The sequence below is a fragment of the Pelodiscus sinensis genome, chromosome 5, assembly GCF_052426305.1.
Source record: "Pelodiscus sinensis isolate ZL-2025 chromosome 5, ASM5242630v1, whole genome shotgun sequence".
Taxonomy (NCBI): Eukaryota; Metazoa; Chordata; order Testudines; family Trionychidae; genus Pelodiscus; species Pelodiscus sinensis.
Window position 1 is genome coordinate 73,664,572 of NC_143056.1, and position 13,882 is coordinate 73,678,453.

Genomic DNA, 13,882 nt, shown 5'->3' on the forward strand with positions numbered 1-13,882 from the left:
AAAACGTACTTATGTGGTCCGGCATGCACATCTCTTCCCTCAGACCACTTCTGGCATGGCTAGCATTAGCCTATTCTCCCCAATTGCCACAGCACAGACAAGGTGGTCAGGATTCTGAATCAATTACTCTTGTCCCTCACCTGGTGGCAGGATTCCACATCATTGCTGGAAAGATTTCCCTTTGCAAACTTGGCATCGTCTGTGACTCTGGTCTTCTGTGCCTCAGACCTGAGATGGTGAACACATATGGGTGCTCTCAACACTCTGGATCGCAGGTCCAGTCACAGTAGTGCCTTGCATATCAATGTCAGAGAATTCTGGGCAGTCCAACTGGCCTGCCAGTTGGATTCAAAATAGGATGGTGCAGGTCCTGATGGACACTATGGTCATGGCTTCTATAGAAAAAGGCAGGGAGGAGCCAGGTCATCTGCTTTGCGCTGGGAAGCCTTCTAGCTCTGGGACTTTTGTCTTCAGCACAACATCATCTTGTAATTGCTCTGCTTTCAGGGACCAAGCACTCTTCGGCAGATCACCTCAGCAGGACGTTCTCGTCTTGCCAGGAGTGGTCCCTCCACGGGAAGGTGGTAATTTCCCTTTTCTGCAGGCAAAAACAGGAAATGCCACATCTTCTGCTTGATTGTTAGTATGGACAGAGGATCCTGTTGGATGATTTTCTGCTCCCTTGGTTGTGGGCACTGATGTATGCCTTTCTTTTTTTGCTGTTGCTACTCAAAGTCCTCATGAAGATCAAACAGAACAGGGTGAAGATTGTCCTCATGGTGCCAGCATGACTGTGTCAGCACTGCTTCAGCACTTGGCTGGACCTTCTCAGTGGTGAGCCCATTCCAGCGACTGCTTAGATCAGATCTATTGGCTCAGCACCACAGCAGCCTGCTGTGCACCTCAACCTTGCAGCATTATGTCTCACAGCTTGGCTGCTTTGTGGCTGAACACACAGGAGCAGCAATGCTTGGCCATGCTTGTGCATTCTGTTAGGAAGTAGGAAGCCTTCCACTAGAGCAACTTACCTGGCAAAGTGGAATTGGTTCACCTGCTGGATCGCAGACAGAGGGATCCATCCTAAATGGGCTTATCTGCAGCTTATTCTTGACTACCTCCTGCATCTCAAGCCCAGGGCTTTTCCCATTTACCAGTCAAGGTCCATTTAGCAGCCATCTTAGCCTTCCACCTGCCATTTGAGGGCAGATCAATTTTCACTTGGGATAGCATGGCCAGATTCCTTAAGGGCCTAGAATATCTCTACCTGCAAGTTAGGGATCCTATCCCTTCGTGGGTCTTGAATCTGGTGCTGTTGCAACTCACAAGTTCCCCCTTCGAGTCAATGGTGTCATACTTTCTCCTCCTTTTTTGGAAGGTTGTCGGTAAACCTAGGCTCCTCATTGCAGTGACATCGTCCTGCCAAATATCCAAGATTTGGGCGCTCATCTCAGAACCAATGTACACAGTCTTCTACAAGGGCAAGGTCCAGCTCAGACTGCACCCAGCATTTCTTCACAAGGTCATCTCTCAGTTTCATTCAAGTCAGGCCATTGACTGACTGATCTTCCCAAAGACACATGAATCAGAGGCACATAAAATGTGCTTTGGATGTCCACATGACTTTGTTCTTCTACACTGATGAAAACAGGCACAATTTTTTGTTGCTATGGCTGACAGGATGAATGGTTGCCCTTCTTGGTCATAGCCTGCATTCGTTTCTGCTATTTCCAACCAAAGGTGCTGCCTCCAGCATTTGTATCCTCCCAATCTACCAGGGTGCAGGCCTCTTTGGCAGCCTTTCTGGCTTATGTGCTTATTCAGGACATCTGCAGAGCAGTCACCTGGTTGTCTGTCCATACCTTTATGTCCTACTATGCATTGACCCAGCAGGCCTGGGATGGTGCTTGGCAGGCAGTGAACTCTGAGTTCATCTCTGTGGATACTGCTTGTGAGTCACATAAAATGGAATCAACATGAGCAAGCACTCAAAGAAAAAGATGGTTACCTGCCCTTTTGTAGCTGCTGTTCTTTGAGATGTGTGGCTCATGTCCATTCTATTTCCACCCTCCTACCCTGCTGTCAGATTTGCTGGCAAGGAGGAACTGAGAGGGTGCCACTCCAGAGGGCACCACAGCCAGCCTTAGAGATACCACTAATGCAGAACTCTCCAGCAACTGTGCTTATAGGCATACGCACACCTAACATTAGGGATGTTAGATATCGATTAATTTAATAATTATGTAACTGCACCAAAACTTGGTGGTTACATGATTTTTTGATAGTCCCCAGGGGCAGATGTAGGGCCAACAGCTGGTGCGCTCTTGGCCCCACTTCTGGGGATTCCCCTACCTCCCCGAGCTTGTGTCTCTCTATCAGAGGAAGCAGCGCAGGGCAGCAGCAGCCCCTGTCTGTGGGAGCCCGAGCTCTCATGCAGGGGACCAGAGCTGCTTCCTTCCCTCCGACTCCCCTGCACTACTGCCTGCTGCAGACAGAGAGTACTCCACAGCAACCTCCTCCACCCCTCCCCCCACTCTGCTGCCTGTGGTAGAGGCAACAGTGTGGGGAGAGCAGGTGGCTCCACGGAGCCAATGCTTGGGGCGAGCCGGCTCTGAGGGAGGCAAAAAGGGGGGAGTAGGTGGCTCTGCGGAGCTAGCACGTGCGGAGAGCTGGCTTAAAAGCCAGCTCCCCACAGGCACCAGCTCTCACCTTCCCTCCCCCTTGCTGACTGATACAAAGGCAGTGGGGGACGGGTGGAGGGAAATGCGTGTAGTTGATAGGATTAACCGATAAGCCCAGGTTAATCGTGTAGTCAACTACACATTGACATCCCTACCTGAAATGCAGTGGACAAGAGCAACACATCTTGAAGAACAACAGTAACCAAAAGGTAAGTTACCATTTTTTCTTAAGTGCTTGCTCATGCCAATTGCATTTCAATGACTCATAAGCAGTTTTAAGCATCCAAATAATGCTGTCTCTGCATCTTCCTGTGAAGAGACACCATAGCCTGATACGTTTTACTATCAGGGAGATTTCTTTTTGCTAATTTAATTTCGTTATATAATCCTGAACAGTTGTCATCTAGACTGTTTTCACACTTCAGGTACTGAATTAATTTTAGCATGTAGAGTGAAAGACTGTGAAAGAGTGAAGGCTGTAGGACTGGGTGTGGGCATCAGGTAGAATGAGGAGGAGAATTCACTCAGAGGCAAGGAACGAAACCTAAGAGTTTCAGGTAATAGCCAACATACAGGGTACCAGGAGCATTTTAGTCTTAATATTCAGTTTGGCTGGTTTTCTCATGCTGCAGACTTGGACTAAGTACCTGTTTTGTTTTCATCAACACCCCTGGCTGATCCTTACCCATGAGTTTCCCATACAGCAGCTGAGCCAATATGGACTTCAGTATGATGCAGGAAATGTAGTCATCAGGAAAAGTCATCAGGGAAGGAACTAAAATCACTTGGATATTTGATCCCAGCAACTGACCATGTTGCCTTATTTTGGAATCAGTTTGGTCCAGTTTCCTGGCAGGAAACTTATTGCATTCTCTGAGAGGGGCAGGACAGAGTTAATTGTATTGAATGAATCTTGGTTCTCAGCTTTGAGATTAGGGAGCAAACTCCCATGCTTTTGCTGAATTTGTGTTTCTAATCGATGGATGTTTTGAAGGTCCAGAGGGAGCCAATCTGTTCATCTACCACCTTCCCCAGGAATTTGGGGACCAGGACCTGCTGCAGATGTTCATGTCATTTGGGAATGTCGTCTCCGCCAAGGTTTTCATTGACAAGCAGACCAATCTAAGCAAGTGTTTTGGTATGTTGGTTCCACTCACTGTCTAAGCCACCCCCTTAGGAGATGACAAGATAGGTCCAGCCATCCTTTGGAATAAAATTAATTGGTTGGAGGTTTTCATGGGGGAATGGGATGTTTTTCTTTATTATTTGGCCTCAGTAGTTAGTTGGTGTTTATAGGAAAGACCTGGCCTTCAAGACCCGGTAGCCTGAGGTGATACTGAAATAATGTGGGTATGGGCAACCCTTTATAGTAGAGTTCCTCAATCCTGTTATCTGCTGGGCCTCCTTTGCATATTGGAATAACTGTAGCTGGCGCAAATGGCAGATTGTTCCTCACAGTGTCTTGTCTAGTTGCTTTGTCTAGTCTAGTTTTGAGCAAGTGATGACTTCCTTCATTACCATTAAGAGATTATTTCACAGCCAGTTATAGTTTAGCAGAAGGTTTTCCTGATGCTCACCTTGAATTTTCCCATTTTTAAATGTAATCCAGTTACTCTGTTATGCAACAATGTACTGCCCTAAATAATTCATCATCATTAGTGTTTTCACCTTGAAAACTCTGCAGGTTGTTATCATGGTGCCATCCCTATTGTTATTGCTTATCCAAGCAGTAGTGGATTCTGCTCACATTCATTATTAAGGTTGCAGTATAGGTTCCAGTATAATTTTCTGTCTTATCAAACACATATTTATGAAACATTCATCTCATACTGAAATTGCCAATGCTTGGTCTCTATCTGAAGGGTTTTTTCTCTTTAGAGTTCATCCAAACTCTTTGAAGCTTTATTTTGAGATGGAATCACTTTTCCCATATAGAAGGTGGTAGAGAAACTGGTTTTTTTAACAGAGCTACAGGATAAATGTTTGAAGTTCAAAGTGTGTGGAGGGGAAGGCTTTCCTCAAAATTTGCATAATCTTTGATTTGAAAGAGAATATTCTCCCTTTTAGCAAATGATATTGAGCATGCTTAGATCAACATAAAACATAACACTGAAATATGCACATCACAATAATCCTACCTGAACAATTGAGACGAGCAGTGGGTGTGAAAAAATCTTGATGGATGTTAAAATCTCAAGGTGTTTCTGCAGCAATCTACATGCATTGCTTTTTCATTCAGCCTTCCAGTATAAACAGGTGTAATACTCCCATGTTAACCCAACTTGCAAAATACTTCCTCCTATCAAAACAAATAGGAGCAGCAAAGGAGGCAGTTTGTGTTTTTATACCATGCCAAACACTCTGTTATCTGAGTATTGCCTAGATTGAATTTCAAAACATAATTTGGATTATATAAACTGTAACACTATTAAGCAAAGTTACTTAGTATATTCTGTTTTTCTTAAAAAAACAAAGCCAGGAAATAATGTAGTTAACATTGCTGGTGGAATTTTAACTCAACTACACTCAACATACTTATTATTTTCCATTCTTTTTTTTTCTTGACTGAACGTATAGAGATTAATATAAATGGTATCTTTAAACATATTTGTTAAAAAATGCAGGATGTACAGTATGGTCAAATAAATTGTTGTTAGAACCTTAACTTTTGTATCTCCTATTTACCTCTGCAGTCTTATGCTGCTTTTTGTATAGAGTTCTATTGATTTTTTTTGGTCAGAAGTTCTCTAATTTTCTTGTCTATCTCCTGCCAGTTTATCACTATTTGTTGTGGTAATGAGGAGCACAGATGTACCAGAACCATAGAGAATGGGACTGCTCTTTCTCTGCACTGTTGTGATTGTAGTGTGCAGCCCAGAATTAGCACTGGCCATTTTTGCATTGGAAACTTGTGTCTCATTTCATGTCCCCCAGAGCAATCGAGTCTCTCACAGTTACTACTTCCTTGGTTTCTCCCTCTCTTTTCAATGACTCGGTTATTTTTCCAAAAATACTTTTATATCTTCCTTTGTCTTCAGTAGTATTTCCATCTTCTTCCAGATCCATAGTGTCCCAGTTGCTCTCTATTCTACATCATGAGCAAAGATGTTTTGTAAGTTCAGAAGTAACAGAATCCATGTTGTATTCCATGAAATATTTCCATAACTTAGTAATTCAGTATTATCAGACAGCTAGTGTTCAGTGCATGCTAGTGTTCATACTTAAGATATATTAATTCTTTTTGAATAAAATGTCACCTTAATTAAAAATAAATATTTAAAATTGCACTTCTGTCATCTATTTTTGTAATCCTATTAAAAGCAAAAGTTTGGCAAGATTGGTATTGTGAAAATCCACAGTGCTGTTCTTATTGCTTTAAAAATACCTTTAGCCTCTAAATATTTAGCAATATTTTTTCTTTTAATATTTGTTCCATTCTTTTAGTAGGGACAGAAGCCTAGACCTAATTTGAAGCTAATTAGTAGGAAGGCTCTTATTTCCTGTTTTGAAGACAGAGACCATGTTTATCTTCTTTCATCTCCCCTCAGTTAACTTGAGCACTTTAAAAAAATTGAGTGATTTGGTAATTTTTTTAATTAGTTCCTGTAAGTCCATGGATTTACCTAATAGGACTCCACTAACTTGTGTGTGTTCATATTTTCTTAGTATTCCCTGATACTTTTAGACAATACTTATTGCTACAAATCTTTCTTATTTTGCAATTATCCTTCCTTGTTAATGTTTTTCTAAGGCAAACTTTAAATAAAAAAAGAGTTAATTTTCCTGGCTACTTGAGGGTAATTTTTTTCATCTTCCTCACTTCTTATTACACATAATTTCTTCCAAATACTACTTTTAACCCTAATTATATATCTTTAAGAGTATTTTTATTTTCCTTAGTACTCCTGATTAGTATATTTCATTCTATGTTTCGGCTCCCTTTCCTCCTCTGTCTACTCAAAGTTTTAATTAACTTTTGTAAATGTCTTTCTTTGTCTCACTCCCCCCCCCCTTTTCTAGTACTTTGTTTATTTTAAATTTAGATTGCAGATTAAACCATCCTGGCTGCTGCTTTTACTTTATTTTTTTTTTCAACAAAGCTATATTTTGCCTTAGGAAGCATGTCTTTCAGTTATCCAACCATGCTTCATGTTGGTGGATTTTAACACTTCCGCCCTCCCTTACTAAGCTTCTTTCTGACCTCCAGTCCTCTTATACTGCTGGATTCTGTGTTCAGCCATTATTTATTATGCTGGATGCAGAGTAGTTTTCACTTACTGATACCAAAGCTCTCCAATTGTCGAACATTCTCTGTCAGTTCCTCTATACTCCGGTTATCTGAGGCATCTTTTCCACTGTTTGGAATCTGTACTTTCATTATCATAAAATTTTACTCTGAATAATGAAGGAACCTCTTTGAAAAATGCTAAGTTCATTTGTTACCTAGTGGAGATCTCTGTAGTTAAGCTTTTCTGAGTTTAGTCTGTTAATGTCCCAGATAGCCTGAGAGCTGCCTGATTTCACCTTCCTAATCACTACTCTAAGAAGTCTGATGCAAATAGCCACTGTTTCTCATTGTGGCCTTATACAAAGAAATGTTACCAACATACTTACTGTTAGTCTAGTTGTAGTGCCTCCGCATGAAAATAACACTTCTCTTCCCCTTTTACACCTCACCTCTCATACTGACATTCCAGTTACAAAAGTCATCATTAGTTATGCTCAGTAAATCAGTTTGTTCTCTAACTAGAATATGATAAAGTTACATGAGCATTTCCCTGTTGTGTTCATATTTTTAGTTATTTATAACATTCCAAAATTTTTATCTTTTGGACTAAAAATTTCCATATCTAGTGTCTGTCTCTCCAGGGATGAGATTTTGTAAAGTTTAAGCATGCATGCATAAATAAATAAAATTAAAAAGTAAACTCTAGATGAGTCGGAGTCTAGTGAAAAAGCTTTCCTTGTCTTTTTAAAGGCAATTGAAGGGCTATTTTATTTTAAACAGCTCTTGTGCCAAAGTGGCTTGGGGTAGAAATCCACAGCTTGGCCTGCAACATTTGAGAAGTGCCTGAGTGATGTAGTGAAATTGAACTTTTTAAAATATCATTTAATGCAAGCCTGTTTACCTTAAGATAACCTGGTGTGTGCAGCTCTTGGAACAGAGGCTCACAATTAGGGATGTAATCGAGTAGTCAGCTACCTGATAAACCTAGGCTTATCAAGTAGTTGAGTCACTACTCGTTTCCCCCACACTCCTCCGCTGTCTCCACAGTGCGGGGGAGGCAGAGGCACAGTAGTCCAGGACCTAGTGCAAGCCAAGACTGAGGAGTTCCAGCGTGCACTGGGTCCCAGACTGCTGCGCCTCTGCCTTTAAAATATAGTAAGAGCCGCTTGGCAGAGCTGCAGCAGAGGTAGGTCCAGGACCACAAGCTGAACAGTTCCAGCTCGTGCTAGGTCCTGGACCTACCTCTGCTGCGGCTCTGCCTTTTAAATGTAGTAAGAGCTGGACTGCTCAGTCCTGGCTTGTGCCCGGTCCTGGACCTAGCACCGCCTCCCTTTGTCAACTAATTGTGTAGTCAATACAAATTGTGTCAACTACGCGATTAGTCAGTTACCCACTTCTTAACATCCTTAATCATAATCCAGTGTTCTGATTGGCATCTTGAGCATGCTGTAATTATGTATTTTTCCTTTTCTCAGGTTTTGTAAGTTATGACAATCCTGTATCTGCGCAGGCTGCCATCCAGTCAATGAATGGCTTTCAAATTGGCATGAAACGTCTGAAAGTTCAGCTCAAGCGCTCTAAGAATGACAGCAAACCATACTGAGCGCCCCTCCCCTCTCGGACTGGTGGGAGAAGGATCTTCTGGTAAGTTGGGGAGGAGCGCACTTAGTGATTCGGAGCCCTGAGGGGCTGTGTTTTTACAGTCCTGGATGCTGATCCATGCCATTCTAGCTGGCACATCTTCCCCCTGAAGACTCAGCTGCAGCGTCCACTGGGATTTCTGCTTCGGATGGAGGACAAGTTTGTGATTTTGTTTCCAGTATTTTTACTTTGGAGTTTAGGTGCCATATCACTGAGGTGGTTTCTTCTGTTTTGTTTTGGTTTTTTGTTATTGTTGTTTCTTTCCTTTTTTGAAGTTTGCTGTGTTTGTAACCAGTGTGTTGAGAAGGACCAATGCCAGCTACCATGGGGGCCTGGGGAGGGAGTATAGAAAGAGCAGCAGAACTGATACCACACCAGAGGGAAGAAGGAGGAGCAGAACTGACACCAGACAACATTGAGAAAAAGAAAGGTGGAAAGGGAGAAGTACCTTGAGAAGGACAAGGAGTTGACCTCATGTAGCCTTTGCTTTGCTCCGCTCCGTGCTCTGATATTTTCTTAGTTAAATGTCTAGCTGAATCTGTCTCCAGACCAAGTGAAAAATCTATACGAGCAAAGAGGTTAATGGGTTAAAGGAAAACTGCAGTGATTATTTTGCTATACAAAGTGGTATTTATTATTGCACTGTGAATGTACACAGCACTTTATATCATTTTTAGATACTGTTCCCACCTAGAAAATCTCATAGTTCATCTAGAGTTACATAGTAATCATACACAATTAATTTCCCAATGCTTAGGAAATCTTACTCTTGTCTTATCAGCGGGAATTCAGCTAAGGTTTAGAGAGGCACTGTGCCCTGGAGGAAAAAATTTGGGGCTGGAAACCAGGAATTCTTGAGTTCTAATCCCAAATCTGCCATAGGCTTTCAGTGTGATCTTGATCAAATCTCTTCCCCTTGCTGTGTTTGAGTTTTCTCATTTGTACGATGATGATAATGCCCATCTCAAGTTGTTTGAATTAATATTCACTGAGCCCAATCTAAGTGCTAGTTATTTATTATTAAACTGTTAAATTAATAGTAATACAGCATTCTTCAATAATACACAATACTTTAGAACAGCTTCTGAGTTTCATGCTGCCTTGCACATCCAAGTGGGTGTTGCTTCCTCATGCAATCATACTCTTTTCCAAAGGCAAATTCTTTGTTCACTAGTTACTCTGTGTAGTGATTCACTATAGTAATTAGATTTACGTTTTACACTGCAGTTTTCCTTTAAAATGGTGAGTGCCAATGCAAAGCAGAAAGGGCTATACAGGAGCAACTGTACTAGAGCAGACACTTGAACCACTCAGTCTTATTATGCCTATGGCAGTGGCTGTCACCCAAAATGCTGAAGGAAGAGCAGACACTCCCATTTCTTGAACACACACATTCTTTGCACATTTTTTAATTTGCTGGTGTGTTTCAGGGGCCTTTGTACACCCTGATTTGAGGAGGCTCAAAGCCCCTTTAAGATTCTGATCTGAAGCACATCAAGGAGTAACAATATAGGCTAGTGCTCTAAACCACCAAAATTCACCTCTGTCACTGGGGAAGTTTACAATTTCTGTATGTTTTTAATAGAGATTCCATTTACCTCATATTTTCTCCTTTTCCTCTTCTCCTTTGTGTTCCCAGTTTGGGGTGATGCTTTTCCTCAGCACACCAGATAACACTGCAATCCTGTGTTTGGCAGCTGGCTCCTAAATAGGAAGCATGTGGGGTCAGACACAGGATTCTTCTTACTTCTCCACTCTAGCAGGAGGAGCGATAAACCCTATCACCTGAAATGCTGTTTAGAATGTGCATGTGTGTATAGATACTCTATCACGGTCCATGGGGAAGGTCAGGCATATCCAGGGACTGGGTCCCCTGGATGCTTAAACCTCACAAATACAAGGCCTGACCCATAGCATCAGAGCACCAAGGTAAAGTGCCCTTTTTTTGATGAGTGTCAAACTCAAACAGTGTCTTGGTGCCAACCTTTCTGTAGTGCTGGCAGATGGGTAGAAGAAATTATCAGTATTCTAGAGAGGGTATTGTGGTAACAAAGGTTTAAAAGTCCAGACTGCCAAATTTCCATTTATGCTGGCATATGGTATCCTTTCATGTTGAATATTTTGGTCTTTCTATAAATATATACATACATACATACATACACACACTTAGGTGAACCATGTACACTTGAATTCTGTGCACTGGGAGAGATGTGTTCTGGTTTTCTGAGTAGAAAGTGTTGGAGTGTTAAGACCTCTAAGGTCATAATGGGATTTTTTTATAAATATACTTTGCAAAAAAAAGAGAAAAGAAAAGAGATCATGATTGGGAGCATCTACTCCGAGCATGACTGTTGTAACCAAGAAGGTTGTTTCTATTTTTATAGACGTTTTATACCGCTCCAAGGTGGAGAATATTTATTACTTAAATTATTTCACTGGAAAAAAGGCCAGGGTTTTATGGAATCGTGAATGTGATTGTTTTACACATACAATGATGTGCATGATTGAAACTACTGATTTTCAGTGGCCTGTTTGCAGCCTCACACACTGCTAAATGAGAAAGGATTAATTCTGTGAATCAGTGGAAGGGATAGCTGCACTCTGTGGTCTCTACAGTCACTCTTAACTAGTATGCTACATGCTGCTCAGATTCTTGCTCCATTTCCCCATTGACCCCAGACATGTTCCTTTAAGTGATCATTTCAGTTGCCCAGTATTTAGTATCTTTGGCCTATGCATCATGTGCTATGCTTCCAGTAGGACCAAACTTAGCCCTGGTGTAGACAAGTGTAACTTCCATTGATTTTAAGTGGAACATTAACCCATTTATTCCAGGGATGAATTTAGCCCTATGACTCTTCCCAGATAATGTGATTATCTCTACTAGAAGCCTAACCTGGGCTAGCTCTTGTGCCTTACTGGCATGACTATAATGCAAGTATTGCCAATCTATGCAGGTTAAATTCTAAAGGTCTGATGTCCAGTTTGTCTGAATTGATGGAGTTCCATTTAATTTAATTCAGCTACACCAGTTTATACCATCTGAAAATCTGGCCCTAAATGTATGTCTGTTTCAGCTTCATTCATTCTGTTGGTGTGTCTAGACATATGATGCCAAAGTTGTTAAATGCATCAAGTCACTGACTGGAAGAGGTTTTTTACTGTGCAGTGCAGCTGATTGTGTTCATTACGGCTTTGAGGCAGCCGCTGCAGACTAGGGATTTCTGCCTCTTCCTTCATTCCTTTCAGATCTGAACAGAGTTTTCTTCCTCACTTTTTGGCAGGAAATCCTGTAATTTTTTAATCACTCGCATGCTCTTATTCTGTTGCAAATCAAATCAGTCAGCTGTTCGGGGACCATTGGCATAAACTGACTAAACATAAATGCAGACTGAATTAGCAACTCATTGTAATAAAAATCTGTTAAAATCACTTTGAACTACTCTTTAGAAATATTCCAAATGAGAAACTATCCCCATTTAAAAAAAACCTTTGTATACTAGCACAGACTATTAAAGATGAGTCTGGAAAGGCAAAGAAAAGAATTTACATAATTGAAACTGGAAATTATTTGGAACAGACTTGATCCATTCTGAAATACTTAAATATTGGAAGCTGTTGCAAACTACAGATTGGTTGTAATCAAGGTACTTCTCTGAAATGGTACATTGATACTGGCATAAAGGTTGGCGCAGTTCAAATAACTACAGAAGGAATTGCTTAAGAAGCCAAATGGGCAAAGTATTTGGTATGTTCATAGTTTAAAGAATCTGGATTTTCCAAAGAGATTCTTCAACAAAATCTACTATGATTTCTGCTGAATTGCAGACTTCCACACTGCATGTGTACTCTGCAGATCCTGTGTGCTTCGTAAAAACAAAGGAAAAGTATTTGCCTGCTTTGTAGACTTTCAGAAGACATTTGATTCTACTTGGAATCCCATATTAAGAGAGAGTGAAGAATTAGGTGAGGTGATTGGTCTTAACCTGACATTGTTTAATATCGACAGCTATAGCAAACTGACTCTGATTAGATTCTTTATCACCTAGATAAAAGTCTAAAATTAGATGTCTCCTTACAGCTTAGTTCTCTTACCAATATGCTCAGACAAGTTAAATCCATCTAGAAAATACAGTTATCACTGTGGGAAATTCCAGCCAGGCAATTAAATCTATCAACAAAAAGCCCTTAACCTAGACCATATATGTCTATTAGAAACTTGCCTACCTGTAAGGCAGAATGAACTCAGACAATTCCATCTGTTGATCACTGTATAGAAGGGAAGAGGGAATTGTGCATACTTGTGAACTCAGTGACTTCCTCTCAAAATAAAACAGATAATCAGTAGTAATTTAAAAACAGTTTAGTGAAACACCTTGTCATGTGACTATTTCACCTCAGCAGTGTCATAACTGAGAGATTACAAATCAAGAGCGCAGATGCCCACAGTGTATACTTTGATTTTCCTGATGCAAACAGACAAATATAAGGATGTTGTGGGTCACTAAGCAGAAATGTTACAAAGTGTTAAAACTAGAATGCAGAAAAATTTCAGTAAAATTATATAGGCCACAACTGAGAGAGAAACAAGGACACAGAAATAACTGTCTCCCTTTCCTTATGTCATTATATGCTTGCCCCAACCTGCCACCCCTCCAGTCATTCTATTCAACCTAGTCTCCCCTTTAGACAATTCTTCTAAAAGGCCTCTAATGAATCCTAGCTTTCCCTCTCAAATTGTTGACTGACAAGACATTTGAAAATATCTATCCCCCCTTCCCTCCAACTTCCCCCCCCCCAAAAAACCAGAATCATATGTCGAATTCCGAAGATGTCTGCTAAATGTCATTTGAATCTGTAACTTTTGTTCTTTCCTATGCCCCATTTCTCCGCTGACATTTTGCCTTTCTGAACTGTAAGCTCTTTGGGGCAGGGATCTAGTCCTTGTAGTTGTTTGCCACGTATTCTACACATTGCAATAACTATAGAGATCATGTTTAATGTTGCAATGTTTCCTGCTACCTAAGGTTACACTCAGTCTCCTTTCTCAATTCTGTCTCTGGAAGGGTAAGCATGGGGAGAAAACCCAAACTACCTGTGTTAGTTAGCCTGTGGCAACATGTTTTTGTTGCCTCAGTATTCAGAGGAGGGTCCACGAGCTAGCTCCTCATGCTAGCTGCAAGTGTCGTGCAAGTGTTCATGGGGATACTGAAAACTTCACATCATTCACCAGCAACCCTTAAGCAGTTTTGAGAGACTCTGAAGGACACAGCACCACAAACGGGTGTAAAGTGGAATTCTAAAAGATACCTCCCTTTCTCCTCTACTTTCCACT

General features: G+C 41.1%; 1 protein-coding gene across 11 annotated transcripts in view; it reads left to right on the top strand.

Annotated features, from left to right (window-relative positions):
• Positions 1–13,882, top strand: part of CELF1 (CUGBP Elav-like family member 1) — a 99,713-nt gene that overhangs the window by 81,933 nt on the left and 3,898 nt on the right. For all 11 annotated transcript variants that reach the window (XM_006113419.5, XM_089778537.1, XM_006113424.5 and 8 more), the window contains 2 exons: positions 3,673–3,816; positions 8,382–8,550. In XM_006113419.5, coding sequence (XP_006113481.1) covers positions 3,673–3,816; positions 8,382–8,509 — 272 coding nt within the window. In that variant the 3' untranslated portion in view covers positions 8,510–8,550. The remainder of the gene's footprint in view (positions 1–3,672; positions 3,817–8,381; positions 8,551–13,882) is intronic.